The following is a 16,432-nucleotide window of genomic DNA, read 5'->3' on the forward strand; positions in this document are numbered from 1 at the left end:
TCACTCAAAATCTGGTAGTAAACCTGCTTCCCAGAGGGACAGGCTGTCTCCCTGCTGAGAGGCATCATTTACAGCTGATAAACTCTAGGAGAAAGATAGCTCAAAAAACAGCTGAGAAACGTCTGGAAGACTTCAGTCGTGGTGAAGAGGACAAGTGAATTTAACTAGTTAACATACTGCTCCTGCAATAGGGTAGTATGGGGGTACACTTAAGTCTTCAGTGCCAACTTTTTCAAATGCTACCTTTTAGGTAGTGATAACCAATATCAGGAGCTAACATAAAGGGAGTGAGTTGTGTAGGAAAAAGGGAAAAAAAAACCACCAAAACCAACAAACCAAACCAAGAACAAATAATCACAGAATGGTTTGGGTTGGAAGGGTTCATCTGGTTCCAACCTTCCCTGCCATGGGCAGGGACACTTTCCAGTAGACCAGGTTCCTCAAAGCCCCATCCAACCTGGCCTTGAACACTGCCAGGAATGGGGCAGGCACAACTTCTCTGGGCAACTTGCTCCAGTGCCTCATCACCCTCACAGTAAAGAACTTCTTCCTAATGCCTAATCTAACTCTACTCTCTTCCAGTTTAAAGCCATTCCCCATGTCCTGTCACTACATGCCCTTGTAAAAAGTCCCTCTCCAAGATTTCTTGTAGGCCCCCTATAGGTACCGGAAGGCTGTTACAAGGTCTCCCCGGGGCCTTCTCTTCTCCAGGCTGAACAAGCCCAGCTCTCTCAGCCTGTCTCCACAGGAGAGTTGCCCTCAGATAATCTTAGTGGCCCACCTCTGGACTCTCTTGAGAAGTCCACATCCTTCTTGCATTGGTGGCCCCAGAGCTGGAAGCAGTAATAATGACATAAAGCTTTCATTAGGTCCAAGTTAAAGTCAATGTGTCTTGTCCCACCACCTATTTAAAAAAAACCCTTCCTTTTATATTATGAAGTGGTAAAGGCAAATACTCAGCCTGCATAAAACCAATGTGGCTAGCAGATTTTCATTGAAACCTTCATATGCTCTTGTTGAGATAATCCTGGTTTTTTCAGCACTTTTAAAATTATCATTGAAAAAGTGCATTTCATGGTTAAATAGTTGATTTGAAACTGTCCTGTAATTGACGAATCTTATATGTTGGCCTAATTACTGACCTGATTCTGTAGATGTAAGAGTTTAATGTCAGATGAAACTGTAAAATGCAGACTGGATTTAAAAAAAAATTAAAGGCTAATTGCAGTATAAATTACTTCTTCATGAGCAGTTGCATATTGAATGGCAGTTCTGCTATCACAGCCCTCCCTTTTGCTAACTGATGTCAACCCTGGTTCTACTAGCTCAGCTATTGGAGCAGCACTTTTCCAGCAAGATCGGTTCCCTTATCTAGCACGAGTATTCACAGCACTGCTAATGCCAACCTTTCTGTGTTGGACTGGCTTTTTTTTTTTTGTTGCTGTTGTTTGCGGTTTTTGAACAGCTCGTTGTACTTTACTACAGCATTAAAGGAGTGATTACAGACAACTCTGTAGGATACAAATGTGAATGCCGACTTGGAAATCTAGAAAGTATTAATGGGCAAAGAATCAACTGGGAAAAAAAAGACAAAGAGACAAACTACCTAAAGTAATGTAATACAAAATCAGTCTGAGGTGCTAAACAGAGCTATCCTGCATCAATTTCCCAGAACCACAGCATAATTAGGGTCGGAAGAGACCTCTGGAGATCATCTGGTCTAACCGCTGCCAAGGCAGGGCCACCTAGAGCAGGTCACACAGGAACACGTCCAGGCAAGTTTTCAATGTCTCCAGAGAGGGAGATTCCACCAACCGCCGCGGGCAGCCTGTTCCAGCGCTCAAAGTATAGCAGCTCTTCCTCATGGTGAGGTGAAACCTCTTGTGAGTCACAAAACCGAGGTAAGATCTCCACTAGCTCTGAAGGCTTTGCCTCTTCATGTTTGCCTCCGGCTAAACTGCAGTAAGAGGCCTCAGGCACAGCGGCTGCCGCCATGCCCCGAGGGGGTCACTCCGCGGCCCTACGCCTTTAAGAGGGAGCCGAGCACCTACCCCGCGATGTGCGGCCCCGCCCCGCGCGGGGCGCCTGGCGAATGGGCGACTCGAAGGACGCGGCATTGGCGGTGCGGATGAACTCGGGGCTCTGCCGGCCGCGCCTGGAGCGCGGGGTGTTTGACGGGCTGCCGTGCCGCTCCGGCACTGCCGTTCTTGCGGCGCCCCACTCCGCCCATGGCCTCCGCGCTGGTAAGGGCTCTGTCCCGGGCACGGGCGGTCCTCGGGTGTCGCCCGGCGCCCTTCGCCCCGGCGGTGGGAGCTCTGAGGGTGCGGGGCCAGCTCGCCGCCCAGCTTTTGCTGCGTGCGGGACGCTAACGGCTCCCGAGAGGGGGGTGCGGGGGGCGCCCCTCCCGGAGGCTGACGGTACGCACCCTCTCCCCAGGAGGACCCTGTCTTGATTCGGCCCCTCCGAGGCCACGGAGCGGCGGTGACGGGCGTCGCCTTCAACGCAGACGCCGCGGGGCTGGGTGAGTGCTGAGGGCCGGGCGCTGTTTATCTTTCAGAGCGGAGCAGTTCGCTTTCTCCTTCCTCCTTCTCCCCCTCCTTCCAGCCGGGAGGCGCCGGGCAGTTCCGGGCGCAGGTCCGGGGTGGAGGCTGGGCGGGCTCCCCCGCCGGCCGGGCGAGCCGAGGAGTCTCTGCCCCTTCCTTAAGCGACAACTTTTAGAGCAAACCACAAGGCGGGAGGAGGGGTTTGTCCCGCGGCGAGAGAGGAGGAGGAGGAGGAAGTAAGTAAGTGAGGGGAGGGCCGAGGCCGGAGGGGCGGGGGGCTGCTTCGTGCCGCCCCCCCCCGCCGCTGCTGCTGTCCTGCTCCCGCCGCGGTCCCCCGGGAAAGCTGTGGGCCCGGTACCGGAGGAACGGGCTGCGAAGGAGGGAGGAGCCCAGAGCTGCAGCCCGCTCCGTCCTGGGGGCGCGGCGGGGAGCCGGCGCTAGTTCACGGAGCTCCTCTCTGCTAGGAGCTGCTGTTAATCGCCTACCATGAGGATCCGTCTGGCGAGAAGATGGACGTGGGTCCGCAAAAGCTGCGTGTTTCTTGGCTTCTTGATGGTCGCTTACTTTGTGGTCGAGCTGTCGGTTTCTTCCTTCGGTGCTTCTCTCGCCGGGGAGAGCATCACCAAAGGGAAATGGGAGAGGCACTTTTCTGACAGAGCAGAAGAAGCTGTGGATTTGGCTCGCCCAGTTTATGACAAATCCGCGCCTGATCCTTATGCCCCAGGAGAATGGGGCAAGCCCTCTCGCCTGCAGCTGAGTCCTGAGGAAAAGAAACAGGAAGAAGATCTGATTGAGAAGTATGCCATTAATATTTATTTGAGTGATAAAATCTCTCTCCACCGGCACATTGAAGATAATCGGCTGAATGGGTGTAAAACTAAGTCTTACAACTACAGAAAACTTCCCACAACATCTGTTATAATCGCTTTTTACAATGAAGCCTGGTCAACGTTGCTGCGGACAATACATAGTGTTCTTGAAACATCACCTTCAGTGCTTCTAAAAGAGATTATACTGGTAGATGACTTGAGTGATAAGGTGTATTTGAAGACTGAACTTGAAAAATACATAAGCACTCTGAAAAGAGTCCGTTTGATAAGAACCAACAAACGAGAAGGATTGGTTCGTGCACGCTTAATTGGCGCTACCTTTGCAACTGGTGATGTCCTCACGTTTCTAGACTGTCACTGTGAATGTGTGTCTGGCTGGCTGGAACCACTGCTCGAGAGGATCGCTGAGAACGAGACTGTTATTGTTTGTCCTGTCATTGACACCATTGACTGGAAAACATTTGAATACTACATGCAGACAGCAGAGCCCATGATCGGAGGGTTTGACTGGCGTCTGACATTCCAGTGGCACTCAGTGCCTAAACATGAGCGTCTCAGGCGCAAATCTGAAACTGACCCAATCAGATCCCCAACTATGGCTGGTGGCTTGTTTGCTGTCAGCAAGAAGTATTTTGAGTATCTGGGTACCTACGATACAGGAATGGATGTCTGGGGAGGGGAGAACTTAGAACTGTCATTTAGAGTTTGGCAGTGTGGAGGCATGTTGGAAATTCATCCATGCTCCCATGTAGGTCATGTGTTTCCAAAGCGTGCACCCTATGCTAGACCGAATTTCCTTCAGAACACAGCACGTGCTGCTGAGGTGTGGATGGATGAGTACAAAGAACACTTCTACAACAGAAACCCTTCAGCAAGAAAAGAAAACTATGGGGATATTTCTGAAAGAAAGATACTAAGAGAGCGTTTGAAATGCAAGAGTTTTAACTGGTATTTAAAGAACGTATTTGCTGAGTTGCATGTACCAGAAGATCGTCCTGGCTGGCATGGTGCTATCCGCAGCACGGGGATAGCTTCAGAATGCCTTGACTATATCTTACCAGAACATAATCCTACTGGGGCTCACCTTTCTCTCTTTGGATGTCATGGTCAGGGAGGCAATCAATTTTTTGAATACACATCAAATAAGGAGATCAGATTTAACTCTGTAACTGAGCTATGTGCTGAAGTCCCTGAGCATGAAGATTTCATAGGCATGAGAAGCTGCCCAAAAGATGGTTCTCCTGTCCCAGAAATTATTATATGGCATTTCAAAGAAGATGGGACTATTTATCATCCTCATTCAGGGAAGTGCCTTACTGCTTATCGTACGACTGAGGGGCGTGCTGATGTGCAAATGAGAACTTGTAATGCTGCAGATAAAAATCAGATTTGGAAATTTGAGAAATGATCACTGCTGGTAGTACAAATTGAATGGACTGTAATCTCCAGGGGGTTTATGTGTGTGAGCAGATAGCAATTTTGGTTGTATTCCAAGGTATACAGTTATGACTTCATAACTGAACTTCACATCTGAAGACATTACACACTACGTGTTTGTAGTGGTGTAAAAACTATATTTTCTGTGGTGAACTGTATGGAAAGCAGAAGTAAATACTGGGGTTTAGTTTCTAAATCACTGAATACAGATCTAATGCCTTTTGGTTTTGTGAAATTTTGATCTATTGTTTTCTTACTTTGTCTTGATTATGGTAAAACAAGGGCTTTTGAATGGACTGAGGAGGGATTTTAATTCTTAAAAAAAATTACGCACATTACCTTGTAGGTTTAATGTTACATGAAAGTAAAGAATCTTTACTTACCAGAAGTTCAGGTTTTTGAGGTGGAATTAACTGACGTATGTTGCAGGTACATGATAACATATGTGTCTAATACCCCAAGTAATGCTACAGTAGCATGCAATTGAACCAACATTGATGTAGAAAGTTGACCTTTGAGCCTTTTTTGTATCCTGCAGTTTTCTGGGGATTTACATGCTCTTAAGGGTTTCAGAGTGACTGCTAGCTATACTGCAATGAAGAAAAGGAAGGCTTTTTTAGTAGATGGGCTTTGGCACTGCTTTGCAGTCATGCACCTGTTCTGGAAAACATAGAAAAATGTGGTAGCAGTGGAACCAAGGGCATGCTGGTGGTACTACAAATGGGAAGAAATAGGGATGACTGCAAATAAGAATTCTGTCTAAAGTTGACAAAAGAAAACAAGCACAGAACTGCATTAGCTCCTGCTGTTTCTTGGCTATATATTTAACATTTATGTTGCCTTTGTGTAAGCTTTCCCATGTTAAGCCTGGCATCCTAGGGACACATAGCTTATGTGACTAAGATTGGACTGGGCTTTGAGCAACCTGGTCTAGTGGAAGGTGTCCCTGCTCGTGGCAGGGGGTTTGGAACTAGATGTTCTTTAAGGTCCTTTTGAATCCTTAACTATTTTATGATTCTGTGACTATACCATGTATACTCTTTTTGTCTGTTAGTGGGGTAGAGGAAGGAGACAGAAGAAAACTTGGGTGTTTTTGTTTTGCGTTATATATTTTGGCATCAGCTTTAGGTGGAGTTTTGAAATAACACGGCATATGCCACCTCTTTCTAGTTGCAATAGTACCATGGAAGACCTTGAGGGAGGCTGGGAAGCTGAAGGTCCTGAAATGAGGGGAGTTGAAAAGACAAAGGGCAGCTTGGAGCAAACCAAGATTTGTCAGTTTGGTGGTTCAAAGAACAACTTATTTAGAATGTTTTCTGTACACTGTTACACTGACTTTTGAGGAATATTGGTTCTTGAATTGTATCACTAATCTGAGCGTGATTATAGCCCGTAGATGGAATCAGTGTGTTGTGTACTTGGAGAATTAAAAACCTTGTGTTAGCTAGTATCTGTGTGTTTTAGCTTTATGTGATTCAAGTTGAACGCCTTCATATTTTGGGCATTCCAGCTTTTTTGATTACTTTTCACTGAAGTGATTAATGTTCTTCAGTAGCCACAGTGTAATAGCTCTTGACATAGGACTGGTAGGTAGCAACTTGAGCTATTATGCATAAGAATCTGAATACTCAAGGAAGGTAGTAGGTGTGCATTTGCTGCAGGTCTTAGTAGGTAGAAGGGTTAAAAGGGAGAAGTGAGACATGGAATAAATGAAGATTTTCCAAAAAGAGTAAAGCAGCAGTAAATTCAGATGGTTTTAAAGAGTTGAGAGGTTTGGGTGAAAGTAGGGTAAGGTAGAAGGAGAACAAGAAGAAAATTTAGAGGTAGCATTGAATCTTGGTAAAAAATGCTCTCCACTGTGTGGCATGAGCTTTTTAAGTTGATAACTTATTTTTAGGAGGTTACTTGCAGTTTGATTATTTTTTTTTTTAAAGGGAATCTCTTTACCATATAAGGGAGACATTCCTGAAAAATTCCATTCTGCTCTGTAGCAAGGAATTCTTTTGTGGACCTACAAGTTATGAACCATTTATCAAATTTTAAAAGGCAGCCAGTCATTGTGTACTGGGGGCAATGAATTACATAAACTATGTGCTTTTGTGGAAAGCTTGCTGTAGACTGTTGCACTCAATAGACATGACAGGAAAAAGGCCTGGGTTCTCCTACACGGCAGAGCATAAGTTGTATGTGCAGTCCATGTTTCCTCAGATGAAAGTAATTAAATGGTGTGAATATAAACTATGCAATGTTTATACAATTAACTTTTTTAGCACTTGGCAAAGACTACATTTCATATGAAGAGCTACCTTCATGTAACAGCTGACATTCAAAGTGTTCCTTATCTATTTAAGCAATAATTCTAAGTAAATCTGCCTCTTGACCTTAACATTTCAAGTTCCATTAGTTCTGAACCTAGCTGCAGCAATTCTGCAGAAATGCTCCAATCCAGTTGTTTTACATGTGTACATATTTCTAGAAAATCTGAAACTGTGAAAGATTTTCTATTCTGTTAGACTTTGAAAATTTTGGAAACACTTGTATATATTTTAAACTACTGATTTTAAGTGACTTAAAATAAATTGAATATAAACTTAACACTGAATAAATGTGGGAGGGTTTTGGAGTTTCTTTTGAAAAAATAAATAAAATTCAGAATGATAATTAAATGTTGGCTATCATGCTGACTCTTTTCAGTTCTCTTCCACCTGTGTAACTACATTCAGCGTAAAATAGAAATGGCCATGAACTTGAAGTTATAGGAGTTATTAAAAGTTCCTTGTAATTTATCCACTGTGCTTACTATTCCAGATTGGCTCCTTTGATAGAGGTTCAATTAGTAATTGTTTTCCTCCAAGTAGGAAATCTTGCAAATCACTATTAAATGTGTTTGTACTGGGACGTTACACCTTATCACACTGAGATTTGCAGAGTTCCTGTTAAATGTGTGTTTTGGATTGGTGGTGGTGGTTGAATATTTACACACATACATCACTTACACAGTCCTGTACTGCATCTGACCTGTAATTCTTGCGCAGGGTTAATTATATTGGAGTGTCTCAGTATTTTGCTATGGAAAAAGGGTGACCAAGAGGTACATTTAGCTGTTAAAGCCTGGCAGAGTATGTCTCTTCTGATCTGTGTGCAGCTTTCATATAGTCAGTACTGTGTGGCATTGTGAGAAATGGGGGTGTAATGGTAATTCTATATTGTGGCAACTTGTGTCTTCATATGTACATGTGTACATCTGAAAATGTATGCCATCAGTATTCACAACTTATAAATTGAACTTTGTTTCACTGCTAATACCATAATTTTTTTTTTTCATGGCATATACGATAGCCCAGATATCTGTTTAAAGAACCGCAGCAAAGCCATGTACAAACTTGGCCTTTGCATAAGGCTAAGGCTATTCTTTGGTGTTCAATTCTGTTATGACTTATCACCAGAAAAGCAAATTAGCTACTGATGCGTCAACTATACTTGGGTGTGTACAGAAAACCCTGACTAAGAAAGAGGGGCAGGGGGGTGGGGAGAAAGGCACTGAATTTATAAAATAGATTACATTTTAAATTGGAGTCAGCTCAGACTTTTCAGCTTGCTTTCTAGTTATGTTTTGCAGTTGATCAAATATTTTCATTACTAGAGGTGAAAGACAATTTGTCTTTGCTGTAAACTTGATTCTGGTTATGTCGTGGTTTCTCCGAGGAGCAAGTGCAACAGACCCATTTGTGGTATGGCCCATCCTAAAGAAATTCTTCTGAACCTGTTTCTTTTGTTTCAATTCCAGTACTTTAAATTAGCCCTGAAGATCTGTTGTGGACCATTTACTGGTGGTCTGGTAATTGAAAGTTGGACTGTAGGTTGGTGGCGTACTTAGCAGGCACTGGCAGCTCATCAACTGGATCTGATCTGCATTGCTGTAAGATCTCATGTGAAATCTGCCCTGGATGGTCCTTGTTCTACTCCTTCTGAACATTTAAATGCATAGACAATGTGAACTCGAGAAAAATGCAGAAAGGATTGAGGAGCAATCCTTAAGGTACTGTGCTTGAGAAAACTGGGGAAGCAAGCATTGCTGGAAGTAGGGAAAAGCTCTTAAAATGGAATAAAAAGAGAAACAGAGAAGTTTATTTAATAATAGTAATAGTGTATTTTTCATGAATACAACTGTTTTTAAGATCAGTATTGATAATGGAAATGACCGCTGGCAGCATTATTGTCCCATATAATCTAGTGCCTACGGTTAGCTAAGATAAAATATTTGCTGTTACAGTACAATACTTGGGCATTAGCCATATGCATCAAAATGGATTTCAGCCTACTTGAAGGGGGTATGGCTTGTCTTGGCTGAGGCTTGTTAAGGGTAAAGGGTCCTTGTTTCCCTGGCAGGATAGGGCAAAAGTTGAATATAGATTCAGAGTTTTGTTTTAGACTTTCTTTGTCTGGATTAACAACATGAGAGAGGGGTACAGATACAGTCATATCAGCCCATGTGCCTCAGGAAAATAATTCCGCAACAGGTCTGTCAGTTATTCCCCCTTTCCTGTGCAGCACCCTTCTGTCTTCCGTCACCCCTGGACTGGGGTCAGTGGGACTGGAACTGCAGTATCGGAGATACTAGTCTTTGAGTGTCACTGAGCAGGTGGTTTCAAGAAAGAAACCTGCCTAAGGATGGAAAAGGAATGCTGCATGAGCCTAGGCAACAGGGAGCCCAGAGGGAGAACAAGGAAGATGTTTTCCTCTAGTTTTTGGAACTGAAAGCAAAGAGGGTTAGTATTACATTGCCTTCATGCAGTTCATAAGGTACCACAGGTACTTGGAAGTTCATGCATCATTTGTTTTGGAAACCATTAATCTTGTGCGTTCCACATTTCCAACCTGATGCCTTCAAATTCTCTTTAGCTTACATTTCACTTCTTCCTTTCTGTTTTATGCAACTCTAGGTCATGTTTTTGTGAATCAAAGGGGAGAAAGAAATCATTCAAGTACAATTAGAAGGAGCCTGCTGTAAAATAGAGTTCTGAAAAGTTGGAGGGGAGAAATATCCTGTATTTCTGTGTCAAATTTAGCCTTACTGGTGTGGGTCCAGACTCTCTCTATGCCCATATATTTTACCAGAAGCTAGTCTTTGGGGAGTAAAAATAGTATCTCTGTGCCAAATCCCTAAAGAGTTTAATACCTAATATTTCGTTTGAGGCTTGCCTTGACACATATGCTAATAAACAAACTTAATTCCGGTGTGCTGTGTTGGTGCCTGAAAGAGGGTTGGAAGAGAAAAAGCCATCATTTTAATGTCCTCTTCAACTTCCAGGAGGTTACTGTTCTTCCTCTGCATCCGTTTCTGTACTAGAGGTAGGGATTTTATAACAGCGGTGGGAGTGAGAATCCCTTGTTTTTACTTGTCCTGCATGCTAGCACTTAGCACAGATGAAGATAATAGGGGTGTAGAAATATCATGCTCGTCAGTTTAATTGAACTGCTCATTGTTATTGCTGCTTATAGCTTCCTGAAAATGATCGAGCTCTGGTAAAAGCTGTGCCTGCCTTCTCAAATGCAGATAGTATGGTCCACTTGTACAGTGACTGAAAAATTTCTGTTATTAGACTGACAACTTTATATTGTGTTTTGAACTAGACAAATGTTAGTATAAAAAATTGGTACTAAAATAGGATTATAGAATTTGGATATTCACTTCTGTATAGAAATCTGAAGTGTCAGAAATGGTATCTTGAATTTCAGTTGGCTTGTCTTTCCAAAGTTAAACATTTGATGCTTGAAACAAATTCCGTTTTGGAGATCAAACTCAGATTATGAAGAACTTGTCTGTTCTTAATATTTGGTAATGCTAAATCTGAATTCATACTTAATTACATGTGCATGATGTTCTGCTTTGTATTTTTTTGTTCTATATCTTTAAAGTACTTGTAAGCCAGTTTGCCTAACATATGGGAGAGCTACTTGTTAAGGATTGTCCTTTACTCCTCCCTGTCTTCTGATATCCCTCCAAGAGCCTGGTGTTGGCATTGCTGGCTGCCTGGCTGCTACTTTGGCCAAGTATCTATTAAAACACAGTAACTGCTTCCTCCCCTTAATACCCAGTCAGTTCACTGGGTATTCCAAATCTGTAGGCATTAGCCCTGATTTTTCCATAAAGAGTGAGCAGACTTATAGTATCTTTAATTTCTTGCCAGCTACCTCCTCTTTGGATAGGTTTCTTATGGTGTGGAGGCTGAAGGCCCAATGCAGAGCTTACAGATTTGTAGGCCATGCAGAAGCAGTGACCAGCATACAGTACTCGCCGGATGGGCAGCTGCTTGCTTCAGCTTCTCGGGATCGTACTGTCAGACTATGGATTCCTTGCATGTGAGTATAACTAGGCAATGCTGGCTATGTGTTTCATTAATGTGCAATATAAATAATTGACTCTTTACCCCAGAAAAGTTTCTGTCTTCTTCCCGCATCCTTGGGCTTTGACAGAAACAGACATTAGGGAGCATAAACAAGTATGGAAGCTAATGTTGCTAGTGAATTGCACCATTCTCCAAAATTGGTCATACAATTACTTTGATGTCTGTTATTCTAATAATTAATATTCAAATAAGGCAAAAATATTGGCCGAACTAAGATTAAAGCTGTATACATTGGTTTTTCATTTGCATAAGATGCCAAATATATTAACTTTGAGTCTTACGGGGTTTCAGTCAGTTCAATATAATTGTAGTTTGTGTCTTGGTTTTTGTTTTTTTTCCCCCACTAGTCATGGAGAATCATCGGTACTGAAAGGTCATACAGCGTCTGTTCGTAGTGTGAGCTTCTCTCAGGATGGCCACTTTCTAGTTTCAGCATCCAATGATAAATCAATAAAAATATGGAGTGTTTGCCATCCATGCCTTTTGTTTTCCCTATTCCAACACACTCACTGGGTTTGCTGTGCCAAGTAAGTGTTGTTTTTATTGTCTTTGTAAAGAAGCAGAACTACTAGCAAAGGGGGTTTATTTCCCAGGACAGAACTAAGAGAAGAAAAATCTGTGAATGATAAACAATGATTTATCACTAATAATGACATTTAAATAAATCAATTGTATGCACACGTGTTATATATATATATACCTATCTCCTGGTTGAAGTCCGAAAGCTTGCTCTATGTGTTAATATGTCTACAGGTTAAATCTGTTGCTGGGTGTTGATTCTTTAACTTTAAAGGACAAATAAGGTCTTCTGTATTCATTTTTAGTCTGTATCCTGTCTTTCTGCAGTCTTGTATGCTTCTGTGCTGTATTAACTCATTTCACAGATTCACTTGTTTTTAGATGTATTATGTGCAGTAGGGGTTTTCCCAACTATTCTTGGAACATAGCAGTATAAAGGAATGGTCATGAGTCAAAATGAGTTAAGTACGTAACTGGAAAAGGTAAAGTAAATGGCCTTTGTACTGCAAGTTAAGATTTGCACTCTATTTAAAGGCAGGGCAGCTCTTCAAAGACAAGAAAAGATTGTTCTTTGAGTTTAATTATTTTTCCCCCTCGATATTAGTGGAAAATCTGCAGCTAGGAGAGGCCTGATTTAAACATCTTGAGAAAGAAATGTAACACTAGTGAAGTGCAAAACCCTACAAAGTTCTGAAGTATCTGATTGTTTAAAATTAAAAGCACTAGGAAATTGGATGTAAAAGTTCTTGAACTGTGTTCTAATGTCCTTGTGCAGTTGCTCTCTATAAGAAATAATAATGGTTGGTGGAGTTAACACAAATTGATTTTCTTGTTTAAAGACCTAGTCTGCTAGTCTAGGAATAATCATGAATGTTTTGCTGATAGTTTGTAGGTCCAGAGAGAACTCACAGGGGAATGTATATGTAGGTTAAAATTGGAACACAAGGTTTTACTGTGTCCTCATTGTCTTTTTGCTTATGGTTTTCTATAACAATCTCTTTGCAGTTGAAGTGAGAACCTTAGGCTGCTGTTACCCACCCCTCTCTACAGCCCACCCCACCCTCTCTGCTTAGGGCTCTGTTTTTATCTGTAGTTGATTGTGAAATGAAGGGGGGAGGAGTAGGGGAGAGAAGCTTTTGTTTTCAGTTTTGTTACTCCATGAGAAATATGAGAAATTCAAATGTCCTTTAAATGTTACACATTTTTATTCCAAATGGGCTTTCTTGATTCTGGTGTTTTGGAACTTATGTCTCTAATTCTAATCTAGGTAGTATCAGTTGTGTAGTAACGTACACACTTGTATGCTCCAGATTTTCACCTGATGGAAGACTAATAGCATCTTGCAGTGAGGATAAATCTGTTAAGATCTGGGATACAAGAAATAAAACTTGTATTGAGAGCCTCTTGGATTATGAAGGGTAAGTGTTACTAGCAAAAAAGGAGAAATGAAAGGGTGTAATTTTCATGAGATTTAGTTCATGCTTTGTGATGTCAACATCTATATATGTTATGTCTGAAAATAGATCAACCTTCTGACACCCATGTAAACTAAAATAATTCATATCACATTTTCTAAAGAGTTTAACTAGCTGTTTTCCAATAGTCAAGAAATAAGCCAGAGAGAAGTCAGATTGTTCTTGGGTTTTTGAAGGTTTTCATGTTTTTGCTTTGTTTTCATAATGCTTTTTGATACTGGGTGCTTCAAGAGGAAGAGAAGTTTAAGAATTCTTCACTTGATGGAGACAGTGTTAGGTTAGCTTCAGTGACCTGCCTTATTTAGGTTTAGAAAACAATTGCTTTTACTTATCTGTAGTTTTCTTAAGCATCTTAGAGCCAGAGTTTTAATTAACAAAGGCAACAGAATATAAGTCTTTTATATTTACTTCTCTATTTTCATGGCTGCCCTCTCATGAGCAAAGAGCTGCAGAAAACTATCTTTTTTCTAGTCTAAAAGATTGTTATAGCTAGATATTCTGTTCTTAGGCAAAATTATTTTACTTTTTGCTTACAAACTCTTTGCAGCACTTCCTTCTAGGAAATTTGTACTCCAATACGACCTGTGAAAATTTGAGTCAGAATGATTATACTAGCTTTTTAACAAAAGCCAGGTTATACAGTCTGATTTATCATGCACATCTTGTTTCCTTATGCTAATTTCAGTTGCTTAAAATACCTTATTTGATTTCACACAAATCTGTGGCAAGTCAGTGTTAATACTGTGGGGGGTGTGTGTGTGTATATAAAAAAAATTATATATATGTGTGTGTGCATATGTATACACACTGCCCCCCCCCAATATTTCAATGGAAACATGCAATTAATCTGTTTTTGTTAATTGTATTTAGATTTGCAAATTTTGTGGATTTCAATCCAAGTGGTACGTGTATAGCTTCTGCTGGTTCCAATCATGCAGTGAGACTGTGGGATATTCGAATGAACAAGCTACTGCAGCATTACAAAGGTAAAAACAGTGGAGCTCTGTGCAATTAAATGTGATTTATTTAGATTATATGATCTTATTCCTTAATGGGGAAAATAGAGAAACAAGTCATATTGTAAATAATCTTTCTGTAGTCTGGCAACCCTAAAAATCCAGTTTAAATTGTGATTATTCCTTTGTAGCGATTTTCTTAATTCTTAGAACAGAACTAATCAATTACTTTGGAGAGTGCTATGCCCCAGCACTTTGGTTGTTTTTCTCTTAAGTTATCTAGTTTCTTCGTTGGGAAGTAGAAAAGAGCAAAGAAATAAAGTCTACATTTCCTGTTAGTAGGTATCTACAGTCTTTGAATATTGTCTTCTGTAAATTAGTTCACAGAGCAGGAGTTAACTGTATATCATTCCATCCTTCTGGTAACTATCTCATCACTGCTTCTGATGATGGTACCCTTAAGATTTTGGACGTGTTAGAAGGAAGGCTTATTTACACTCTTCATGGACACAAGGTATACTCAATAATCCTATTTAAATGGAGAACTTAATAGATTATTTGGTATCTTTTCAAAGGGAAGGTAACACCTATGCCATTGTGTCTTGTATCCTGCACTTTGCAGACAGCTTCAGTGGACAGCATAGAGTTGTATTTATACACTTTAATCACAAGTGCATAAAGAAATGCATCGGTTTTACCTATGACTGTGCAGTTAATCTGTCAATATTTTATGCATGCTTAATGTTAAGTAATATATTGCATTCTGAATTAATTCTTGATTGTCAAAATCAATTATTTTTCACAGTAGTCGTCTATTGAAAAATAGCACTAAGAACAAGGAGGCTTATGGAAAAGAAGTTTTATGAAGAATAGCAGATGTTTTCTCCCTTACTTTTTAATGCAAAACCCTACTTTTGATAATGAATCCCTGAAACACGTTGATAACTCATTGCAGAGTTAAAGCATAAAATCTAAGGAAAATGCCACTGTTTTCTTAGTATTGGTTGTAGTAATTGTAATACAGCATCTTTCAAAGGTAGGCAGTAGCAACTCTTCGGTCAAGTTGTTTTGTGAAAAGTTCACTCCAGTTAGATTGTTCCTTTATTAAAATTGAAAAATTTATTTATATTAGATAATGGCATAAGTCTTTTTTCTCATTACATCAAAATACCATGATTACAGGAATAGCATACCTTTACTGTATACATATTTTTTTTTTCTTTCAGGGACCTGTACTTTCTGTGGCTTTTTCAAAAAAAGGTGAAAAATTTGCCTCAGGTGGAGCAGATGCTCAGGTCTGTGGTATTGTCTCTTTAATTGTTGTAATGTTTGTTACAGTGGGTGGGAGTTAAATGTAGTATGTCACAGTACCGTGCTAATTACAGCATGCTGACCTGTATTTTGTCTGTCAGTGTTTTATATAGACTTCCAACTGGACGTTATGATGAGATGACCTTAATACTGAATACTTCTGTTCTATATATTAAAATAAAGGAGTGGTTTTAAAACAGAAATATTTTAAGTGTCACAATTCAGTGTCAACAAAGTATTGCAACTAGCATTAAAGCCTACTCTCTCTGTTAGGTTTTTACTTCTTTTAAAGTCACTACTCTGTGAGTATTAAGTTGTACTACTGGGAAAACTTTGCTAAAATTCAGGAAATTGTTGGCTTTGTGATTTCACTAATACAAATTAGCAAAGTATTAGATTTCATACAGGGAAGAGTTGTTTGAGCATTTAAAACAAAACAAGTTAAACAGCAAATCATACAATTAATCTTCATCTGCTGTGATAAATCTCATAATTACAAAAATACTATCAAGCTCGAAGTCATCTCAGGTCTTTACATTCCCCAAAGAGAAAAAACTTTTGTAGCCAAAGGCTTAGAGTTTCAGTCTGAATGTTTTTTAATATTAGTTGTCTTTTTCATTGTTTCCTGTTACGAAAAGCTAAAAGCCACACCGTAGAAATGAAAATCTTCTGAATTTACTATAGGTCATATTTATATTGTTTTGTGGAGTTTGAAATATGTTTCAGCTACTGACAGAGTCAGTCTTGAGATATAATAAATACTTTTCAATTAAAAACCTTATTATCATTACAATACAGTCTGTTTCTGGTTTTTTACTTGTCATTTCAGGCAGCACACTTTCTAGAATGAATTGAAAGCACTCAAAATAAAGAAAATAAAATTGCTTTCTATCACAAAGTGTTAGTAAGAAGCAGTGCAAGACTTGCAGTTATTGAAAAAGTGAAAACATT

At 40.5% G+C, this 16,432-nt stretch overlaps 2 protein-coding genes across 5 annotated transcripts in view; both read left to right on the forward strand.

Annotated features, from left to right (window-relative positions):
- Window positions 1-2,122: 2,122 nt before the first annotated feature.
- POC1B (POC1 centriolar protein B) overlaps window positions 2,123-16,432 on the forward strand; it is a 62,197-nt gene continuing 47,887 nt past the window's right edge. For 3 of the 4 annotated variants that reach the window (XR_008974145.1, XM_057423802.1, XM_057423811.1), the window contains exons 1-8: window positions 2,123-2,243; window positions 2,437-2,521; window positions 11,002-11,173; window positions 11,568-11,747; window positions 13,050-13,157; window positions 14,085-14,200; window positions 14,551-14,684; window positions 15,397-15,465. Coding sequence is in view for 3 of the 4 variants with exons in the window: in XM_057423802.1 (XP_057279785.1) it covers window positions 2,229-2,243; window positions 2,437-2,521; window positions 11,002-11,173; window positions 11,568-11,747; window positions 13,050-13,157; window positions 14,085-14,200; window positions 14,551-14,684; window positions 15,397-15,465 (879 nt within the window). In the remaining variant the exon portion in view is untranslated. The remainder of the gene's footprint in view (window positions 2,244-2,436; window positions 2,522-11,001; window positions 11,174-11,567; window positions 11,748-13,049; window positions 13,158-14,084; window positions 14,201-14,550; window positions 14,685-15,396; window positions 15,466-16,432) is intronic. The other variant, XM_057423792.1, reaches the window with a different exon arrangement.
- On the forward strand, window positions 3,011-4,890 carry GALNT4 (polypeptide N-acetylgalactosaminyltransferase 4). Its single transcript, XM_057423780.1, has one exon. It carries the CDS (start codon window positions 3,030-3,032, stop codon window positions 4,779-4,781), a length of 1,752 nt encoding a protein of 583 aa, XP_057279763.1. The 5' UTR covers window positions 3,011-3,029; the 3' UTR covers window positions 4,782-4,890.

Source organism: Pezoporus wallicus, unplaced genomic scaffold (genome assembly GCF_028554395.1).
Source record: "Pezoporus wallicus isolate ANWC-B61680 ecotype Strahan unplaced genomic scaffold, APGP_CSIRO_Pwel_v1 contig_7722, whole genome shotgun sequence".
Lineage (NCBI taxonomy): Eukaryota > Metazoa > Chordata > Aves > Psittaciformes > Psittacidae > Pezoporus > Pezoporus wallicus.